General features: G+C 35.6%; 1 protein-coding gene across 1 annotated transcript in view; it reads right to left on the reverse strand.

The window, feature by feature from the left end:
- The window catches only part of LOC107043029 (protein tipE), a gene marked incomplete at its 5' end in the record, with an annotated part of 28,393 nt that extends 18,527 nt beyond the window's left edge, over positions 1-9,866 (reverse strand). Inside the window, 3 exon segments of the mRNA XM_015264329.1 lie at positions 3,921-4,240; positions 9,259-9,452; positions 9,591-9,866. Of these exon segments, the coding sequence (XP_015119815.1) occupies positions 3,921-4,240; positions 9,259-9,452; positions 9,591-9,866 (790 nt within the window).
- Between the last annotated feature and the right edge of the window lie 486 nt (positions 9,867-10,352).

Consider the following 10,352-nt stretch of genomic DNA (forward strand, 5'->3'; position numbering starts at 1 on the left):
TGATTATTGTTTTTTTTTCTATCACTGGGAGCAATAATGTATGCTGTCAACTGAATGTATAAAATGAGAAATTCATGTAGTTATGGAATAAATTATTGAATTATTTACAAGGTTTTCTCTAGGTTTATCCGTTATTTTTATTTCACATTCCACTGCTCATTTCGTCATTCACAACAAATACCTCAATCGACTATTCCACGTAAAATCGAATTATACTATATCAGTTTTTGTGATGTCATTCGCTTTGGAGAATACTCGACATTTTGCTGAATCATCGAACATTCGACTTAGCTTGTCTTCATTATAGTCGATTTCCTCCATGTTTCAAGGAATAAATTCTCACGCACCCTCCTCCCTAAATAATAAATCCACAACCTCGGCGCTCAATTCATGGTGAGATCCCTCGGAAGATTCATAGCCCCATTGTTCATTACCCACGAGAAATTCGTCTTTAAAACCGTTCGATATCACTACATATCTATCCCGGGTGTGGCTCAATATCTAGATGCGCATGAGTTTCTCTTACGCCAGTGAAATAACACACGAACCTCCCCCCTGCCCTTCCATCGACGAGACGAAGGAGACAGCGAAAATGAGCTTGAAATCTTCGGGAGTGTAAACCAATTTTTCACGAGCCCAATACGGAGCATCTGGTCGATACTCGATAATCCTTCCTAACATGATTACGCCAAAGTATAACGCGCTTACTCCTCACGATCACTATTTTTCATGGAGATTCGAAAGCGCCGGCGCTTTTCTTTTCCTCCCAAGAGGACGTGATTTCCGGAGATTCGAACGATAATCAAGGATATTTTTTACAATGAAAGATGTTATTTTCGACCGATATATTTACATTCTGTATTATCGCCGGGCTATCTACTCGGTTGTTATGGCCGGAGATGTTGTCAGCGTCGGAGGACAACTTTTTTATTTTAATTGTTGTTATACCCTCGAACATAATGTAAGAATTATGAACAAAAGAATAATCTGAAGGAATCTTTCATCTGTTTTAGTTTTTATTATGGAGACGATGCTATACACTCCTTCCCGAGTGGAAATTTCACTCAGCTTGGATTTACATTAGTTTTAGGTTCAATACTGGTCAGAATTTATTGATTAGACTTTCGGATCAGGATCTGATGAGATTCTGAATGGAGTATCTGTATTCATTGTGGCGGAGTGAATTGTGATCCTATTCTGATCAGTCAAATCTCGACTAGATCCATATCGGATCCGGTACTGTTCAGGAAGATCGAATCCTAGAATTTTGACCAGGCATGGACCCAAACAAGCGTTACATTTCTGATCCAAAATTGATCAAAATCGGTTTTCACTGGTCAATCTCTTATTCTATCCTAATTTGAATTTCCACTCGGGTTTCTCAAGCGTAAAAATAAATTCAAGTTTTATGTAGAATCAAAAGATTGATTTGGTTTATTATATTTTTTGATCGGCTTTAATATTCTAATCGATTTAATTTTTAAATGTTCACACGTTTTCAGATTTACGGAATTATAATTTTATCAGGATTATAAATTTTACTTTCGGAATTTTAACAACATTATTATGAATGATTCTACTTGGTTGTTCCGTTCATAATAATTGATTAAGATTTTACACACTCAGAAAAAAATTACGTCTGATCAGTAGAAAAAATAGTTGTACTCAGTGCCAAGGGGGTTCTGGGGAAAAGTTAAATTTTTTACTTCCTGAAAGTCACAAAAGAACTGAAAAGCAAGTATCATGCGTCAAGTACCTGGGGTGTAAAATACTTTTTCGAAACGGTAATTCACGTTTTCAAAACCGTAATGTACAAGCTTCTCAAACGGGTAAATGACGCTCTTGAGAGCACAAATTGGGGTCAGAATAACGTGAATTACGATTTCAAGAACGTGAATTACAATTCTCAAAATTGTGAATCAATTCGGTTTCGAAAGCACCCATAAAAACCATAATCTACTGATTATTTCCTACAAAATATCTTCACCTGAATACTTCTATTCACAAAAATGCGCAGAAAGCTCATTTTTGATAATATTCGCTTTTCTCAATGAAGTAATCAATTGAAAGTACTGAAATAAAGTCATAAAAGTACTTGAGAGAAGTTCAAAAATTACTTTTCACCAGTACCTTTGGTACTTGCGAAAAGTACTAAAAGTACTAGCAGAAATGATGCTACTTTCTCGCAGTACTATTTGTACTTGATGGGCACACGTGGTACTTCATCCAAGGATACAAAAGTGCTTGGGACAAGTATATTCCGAGATTTTCACAAGTGAACTTCCCCTAAGTACCGGTCGGTACTGGGGAGAAATACAGAAAAAAATAACGAGACCATCGCTGAGATGATTTTTCTTTTAATCCAATAAGATTTACTCTACACAGAAACGCGTCGATTGCATCCAAAAAATTTCAAATCACACCATTACTCTAAGAGAAATAGTGGGAATAATGAAAAAAAACTCATTTTCGACGTTTTTTCACATATTTTTAGCGAATAACTGAAGAACCGCTGAGGCGATGGTCTTCACAATCTAATCAGTTCTAAGTTACATGGAGGTGCGTCGATTGAAAAAAAAAATCAAATTGCATCGTTGGTTCAAGAGAAATCATGTCCCAAAATTTTCGGGGTCAATACATTCGTACACACACACACACACACAAACACAAACACACATGTGTTCAAAGACATCATAGAAAGATTTCATGAGTCATGAAACGTGGAGATATTATTAAATTTCCACTTTCGATTTTCGGGGTCATTACAATAACTTCCTCCCTTCGAGTCGGGAAATTAAAAATTACTTTTGATCAGTAGAAAAAGTACTTGTACCCAGTACCAAGGGGTTTCTGGGGAAAAGGCACATTTTTGCAATTTCTCGAAGTTACAAAACAACTTGATGCAAGTATCATGCGTCAAGTACCTGTGTATTGATGAGAAGTACCTCAGTACTTGTCAGAGGTACTTTTGTTACTTGGGACAAGTAAAAAAATTACTTGTACTGAGTACTGGGCTGGATCTTTTCAAAAGTATCAAATAAACTCAATAAAAGTTGAGTATAACTCAAAAATATTTTTCTACTTCTTCTAAAAACCGAATTTCGTCAAAAATTCAAAAATCCAAATAACTTGCTTTTTGTGAGTAATAAAATTGAACAGAAATTGAAAATAATTTTTCAAAGCCTTTTAAATGTTAATAACAACATAAAACATAAAAACCTCAACAAAATTGAAATTTTGCAGGTCGGAAAGCATACCAATAATTCTCGAAAGCATCCATAAAAATTGCAATCTATTGATTTTTTACTACAAAATATCTTCGGCTGAACATTTCTATTTACAAAAATGCGTAAGAAAGCTCATTCTATCCGGTAATAATATTTACTTTTTCAATAAAGTAAGCAATTGGAAGTACTGAAATTACTTGTCTTAAAGTCCGCAAAGTACTTGAGAAAAGTTGAAAAATTACCTGAACAACCTTGGCAACCTTGGTAAGTTCAACCTTGTTGAACTTACCTTTCAACTTGAGTTCTTATCAACTAGTACCTTTGGTACTTGTGCAAAAGTACTGAAAATACTGGCAGAAAGTAGTGAATCTACTTCCTCCCAGTACCATTTCTACTCGATCGGCAGATGTGGTACTTCACCCAAGGACACAAAATGTACTTGGGACGAGTATTTTTAGAAATTTTCAAAAGTGAACTTCCCCCTAGTACCGGTCGGTACTGGGGCGAAGTACTTTTTTCTTGGGTGTACGTTTTTCTTTGGGTACAATTATATTGGAAATTATATTAATGAGTCATCAAATAAATGGATTGATCTCATCTTATCGGATTTCCTAATGTACTTTGTCACCAAGTTTGTTTAGGGTTTGGGCGTATTTTCAGATCCATGCTTATCCAGAGATGATGTTTACTTACCCTTGTGCTGAGATCGAATTTGGTATCCCATCGAGGCTTTCTCTGCTGACCTCATCAGCCATAGCGACCTTCAGCTGATGGCCGAAACTTGCGAGATCCTCTCGAAACGCTTCACTACCCGGTGTAATGGCCCCGCTTGTTGGTGGTAACGGAGTTGGATTACTACCGTCACCATCTTCACCCTCTTCTCCACCATCTTTTTCTACCAGGGCTTCCTCCTCTTCGTTGTAAATTTTGAAGTAGGCAAACGTGAGATATATCACCGAAATTATGAACGATGGGATTGGTATCGCCAGTGCGTATACGAGATTCATGTAGACCTACATTCATTCCCATAGGAAAAGACACCTTAAGTCCCCATCATTGACTCAGAAAATAATTAAAATTAAAAATTGTAACTTGATAAACATAAAAACAGCGAACGTTTGTGGTCTGTTCTTAATTAGTTGGCAACTCATTCTCGCTAGGGCGAGTGGACCAGTCACGAATATTCATAATTTTTACAGCTGATATATTTTGATTGAATACAAGTTTATGTTTTAATGGAAGTTTTATAAAAAATCATTTTCTGAAAGGTTTTAATACAAAAATTTGATTGATTTCCAGAGAATTGTTGTATGTTGACTTGTTTCACTCTAACAAATAGAAAATCGTCCCGAGAATAGATGATTTAAAAATAAACATTTACCTAATTTCTCTTATAGCACAATTGTACAACTCCGAAATAAGTCCAACGATACTTTCGGAGAAATTCCTTGTTTTTTCGATGATTGAGTAATCCATTTAATTCAACTCAAGTACTATCTACAGTTTTGTGCGAAACATATTGTAAATTCGCAAATTTTCTATTATGAAATTGAAATCTGGAAGAAAAATTAGAAAAATAGATTTTTTTTTCATTTTTCTAGGGCTTTCCTAATTTCTAAAAACCTTTGTTTTTCTATGAAATCGATCTTAGGTGACACTTTTAATAACATCAATAAATTTGGTACAATTTTCAATTGCAATAAGAAAATTGAATTCAGACTCTAAAACATTGAGATGATAAAGTAATTGACAGATGGTTAATAACTTGTGTAAGATTGGGCTTAAATGGAAGACCTGATGTTCAGCTATATAAACTTTGACAATAATTCTGATGAAAACAGAAAATTTCTCAGTATTTGGAAAATACTGAGAAAATATTGGATATTGAATATTTTTCAATGACACTGTTCGACAAAATTTGGACGTCGTCGACCTCAAAAACGAGACATACAATTTCGTTGATATTTTGATGCTGATTTTAAATTTCTTCTGGAAAATCTTTCTAGTACGTCTAGTTTTCGTCAAAAAAATGTTGAAGTGTTGAAAAGTGGCTGAAAAGGGCAATTTAAAAAATGTATAAAAAATGAATTTGGACGTGGTTTTTTCCAGAAAAAATACAATGAATTAATGAAGATGCAATTTGTTTAATGTATTTGGGTTCATCCTAATTAGTTGAGTCAAAGAGAGTGAAAAAAATCTCGAAAGATTCAAAATTTCATGATTTTTCTTGTAAAATTAAATGCTCGGAAGTTGGTTGTGCACACTTTGATACATGCCAAACTCAAATCTATCTACACACATGTGTTAACCTTGTGTGTTAATCTCTTTATTATTTATTTTTGGTTCCATATGTATACTCTCGGGTTTTTACATTTTGTTCCCTTCCCTATCTGCGATACCATGGGCCGACTTACTTTATCCCCAACTGCACCCTATTCGGGATTGGACTGCCAGGGAAACTGTTCGTGATCGCAACGTAGATGTGGGAGCCACCAAGTGGTCCCTGACCTAACTACCTTTGGCGGGCAACCAATGAGAGTCTGATGACTGAACCAATGATGAGTGTCAACCAATGAGATCTCTGGATTTTCCGTGATCTCATTGGTTACCCGCCAAGAGTAGTTAGGTCAGAGACCACTTGGTGGCTCCCACATCTACGTTGCGATCACGAATGGAGAACCTCAGTCGTACAGCCAGCCGATAATGCAGGGATTCCACTGTGTCCATTGGTCACACTGACTCAGTGGACTCTCCTTTATCCGCCGACTCCGTAATCTGCGCTCACTCCCCTCGAGGCCTGTTGGCCCTCAAAAACCTTCCACCACTCCATATCTATCGTGCATCCTTCTCTTTGACGTCATGCGCTATGAAATGCGCAGTGGGTCACAAATGTAAACCACTGCCACGATTACCCCCACTATTCCCGACCCTTTCCCTCTTCTAATGCTGCTGTAAACTGGACGAGTGGGGATGTTCCTTTATCTGCGTTTCACATGAAATGACGTCACGACCGAGTCCCGAGGCCTGCAGATAAAGGAGAGTGCACTGTATAGCCACTTTGTTAATCTCTTTATTTTCCAACTTTATTTGCAGCAACTAAACCTCTCCACAATTGAGGGTGACTTCTCATAAGAGCAATTAACGGTTACCTCGCAGGAAAGTCATCTTGAAACTTCATGTTGAGTCAAGTCGAGCTTAACACACGGGTGTAGATAGATTTGAAATTGGTGGGCATCAAAGTGTGTGCAACTAACTTCCGATAATTCGATTTCACAAGAAAAATCATGAAATTGGGAATTTTTCACGATTTTTGTCATTCGTTTTGACTCAACTAATTGGGATGATATCGAATCCTCTAAACGCATTTTCATTAATTGATAGTTTTTTTCTTGGAAAAACTACGTCCAAATTCATTTTATTACACATTTTTCAAATTGTTCATTTTAGCCATTTCTCAACATTTCAACATTTTTTCTCTTGACAACTAGACGTGCCAGAATGATTTCTCAAAAGAAATTTAAAATCAGCATTAGAACATCTATAAGATGGGGTCAGTTTCGTTTTCAAGGTCGAATACGTCCGAATTTTATTGAACCGAGTGATTTACGGAAGGAGTTATTCTCACCGTAACTGGTCCATTCATCTTTTGATTCATCCTTAATTCCTATTTTTTCCACATTCACTACATTCTCAACTAAGACTCATTATCTGGTTTTATTCTCTCACTTAACATCGTTGCATCGAGTTGGGGAGAAATTTGACCTAGGAAAAAAATCTTTTCATTCACGGCCCCAACATGTTTCGTATTCTGTACAAAATGTATTTCTTAAATTTTCTTTGTATGATGATTTTTTTTTTCATTTCAAGTATGGAAGAAAAGTAATTCATGGAGTGAGATTGCTTTGATCTTGATGTGAATGAAGAGAAAAAAATGGTAAAACTGTCGGTGAAAAGTTCTTTCTCGAATAATAGTACTGCGGCGCTTCCGGGCGTTGAACGCGATGCAAAAAAATGTTCACTGGAGAACAATTGTCTGGAACTCATTCGAAACTTTTTCCCTCTTTTCTTCCATTTTTTTCCATGTACGGATGATATATCAATGACTATTCAGAGCTTTTTACGTGCGCCATGTATATCGTAATTGAAAATCTGCATCTTTGTTTGTGTTTGGATTATTCGTGGGTGTAACAGAAGTGAGCTAAACGAGGGAAGATGTTTGCTATTGTCAATAAGATATTGAATTTCGATGAATGGAGTGAAGGATTTTTTGTCTAGAGGATTATTGAATGGCAGAAGTTTATAAATTTAACTTTACAAAGGCATACACAACTTTTCATGTAATATTTCATTTTTTTCATGGAAACTACGGTATTAATTTTCAACTTTATATTCTCCGTTGAAAGTATTGCTCTTGATTCAATAGAGAACTTTTATGTTTTTTCAGTATTTTTTTTTCCTCAAATATGTGCCTCCAAGAAACCATATTTGATAAGGAAACACACGGAAAATGGTTTAATAATTATTTATTTGCTTTTAGTAATTGCATTTTTTTAAACGTCCTAAAAAGGCCTGATGTGACGTCAACTCACCGGAGGCTAAAATTTTCGTGTGGCGCCATCAAGCGGTTTAGTACAATTGCTGAAATCTAGAAAAATCCTCTGTACATGTATTTGGCTCCAAAATGTTAGAAAATCGAATCGAGTGATGAAAGTTTCTTATAAATATTGTTTTGTACCGAAAAATTATATAAATGATTTCAGAAAATGAAGCAATTGATTTTTCTGCCTCTGGAAAGTTGAAAAATTGATCGTTATTTTAAAAAATGTTGGGATATCAATATTTTTTATCCCTATAATTTGATGTCAGTGGGTAGAAAAGAGAGCAATACAGATGAACATGTTCAACAAGAAAATACAAAAATGGGTTTTTCACTGGCTCTAGAAAATTTTAGAATGGATTAATGTTTTACAACACGAAAAAACTGTATATTCGAGTCAAGAATACGTATTTTCGATTTAAAAATACACCTATTCGATTTATATCTAGTCGATCATCCCTTTGTAAACATTTTCAATTTGTCTCCAATTTGTAATTTTTGCAATTCATTGCCATTCAGGTAATTCTATTCATTCTATCAACAGACAAGGATAGAAATCGAATATGGGTATTCTTTGATTGTTCGAAAAAATATATAAAAAATATATCAGTTTTTTAATGTCTCCGACAGATTTTCAAACTGTCCGGAGACATTAAAAAATTAATCTTGTTTGCTCTTTCCGCCCACTTTTTGCATGTTTTAAATTTCTTCTTGCTGAAATGTTGATGTCCCTCTAATACTTGAAGAAAAAAAGTGATTCAAAGTTTCTGCCGACATAAAAGAAGAAAAAAAACATTTTCTAGCCAATTATCCTTTTCTGATTCTTTTTTCATTTCCTTCTCATAATAATAATTGGATTCCGACCATAGAAATTAAGAGTACCGATATCCTTTTACCATATGTAGGGAAAAATGAATTTTAAAAATTTTCAGCAATGCATGGAGAGATTTTTCTATTACTTGAATGAGATTTCGATTGACTTTTGTTTTATGTGTTTGTTTTGATCACAAAAAAACACTTTTAATTGATCTGTAACATAATTCCTCTTCATTCAAAGTTGTAACTTGTGAATTAAGGGAAAAAAATCTATAATGAGAATAAGGATGAATAACATTAAATTAATCTAATTGTGTAGACGGAAATGGAAATAAAATAAAATAGTATAAATTAATCTAAAGATCAATTGTTCAAATAGTATGAATTGGGCGATTCGCGCCCGTCCGCTAGTGTAGTAATAATACTAAGAGTCTTGTTCTCGATTCAATTCCTCTTAAATTATCATATTCATTGGATTCGGAAAACATCATGTTCCTCAATGATCAACGCGATAAATTATCAATTTCGAGGACAATTATATATTGCACCCAACTCGACACAATGACATTGACACCCGTCACAACACCAAGATGACCTAAAATATCAGAATCACCAGACCTGCCACATATCAAGATCGCTGATGACAATTCCCGGATCCACCCTCGAGTAGTAGCAACTAAAATTCTGTCCAATGCTTGAATACTGCCTGTAGAAAATACTGCAATTCAGTATGGGTGGATATCCACATCCCTTAATATTGGGGAACAGCTTAGCGCCAGTGAAATACCACTCGGAGTCGTTCCCCATGAGACCTATGCATCATAGATCCACTCATTTAATTATCCATTGTCTAACGATAATTATTTCCTCCAGTATTACATGAACATTAGTTAGTGATCCTCAAATCCATTTCTCTTCATACATATATTTTTAACACGTTTTAGCTGTACCTGTGGGAAAAGGTTTTGGCAGCCCAACATCATCATCGTCGAATTCATCGTCGAGGTCTTCAATGTAATTATAATCCCTCGGTGAACGTTGATATCTCGGCTTCGTACGGGCCTCGTCACCCTCGACACCTCCTCCCGCCCTGCCCTCATCTCCACCAATCCTGTCTTCGTCAGTTACATTAAGAGGTAACTTGTAATTTACGCGTATTTGCGTACAGTCATACAGTTCCTTGGTACAACCTTCTCTACATGAGGTCCATGAGCAATTGCTCGCACCTTTAATTGGATTCACCGAGTGAGTGTGAGGTTATTTCATCAGACGAAATAGTTTTTTTTTGCGAGAAAGAGTTCATGCAATCACGAATACTTTTTGCTTTTTATATTAAGGATGTTCTGCAGAAACACGAGAAATGAGGAGGGATCTTAATTTTCTGGGACTGAAAATCGTCATGGATGTAAGTTCTAAGGTGGACTCATCTCACAATCTCTTTTTTCGGGAATGGACAATGAAATTATTTGGAATCGTATTCTGTAACCAAAAAAAAAAATATGGATTCAAGTCGACGTCGGTTTGATTCTAACAGATTTTTGGCTTGATTCAAGCTGACGGACTCGGACTACGTCAATCCGGATTTCGGATCTGATATAAGTCGAAAAGTGGTTTATTTCAAGTAGAAGCGTGTCAAGCCGACATCGGTCTGAATCAAACCGAACAATCGGCTTGAATCAAACCGTAAAACGGAGCGAAATTCTGCCTGTTTC

This window comes from Diachasma alloeum, unplaced genomic scaffold (genome assembly GCF_001412515.2).
Source record: "Diachasma alloeum isolate Michigan unplaced genomic scaffold, Dall2.0 Dall_scaffold_00543, whole genome shotgun sequence".
Classification (NCBI taxonomy): domain Eukaryota; kingdom Metazoa; phylum Arthropoda; class Insecta; order Hymenoptera; family Braconidae; genus Diachasma; species Diachasma alloeum.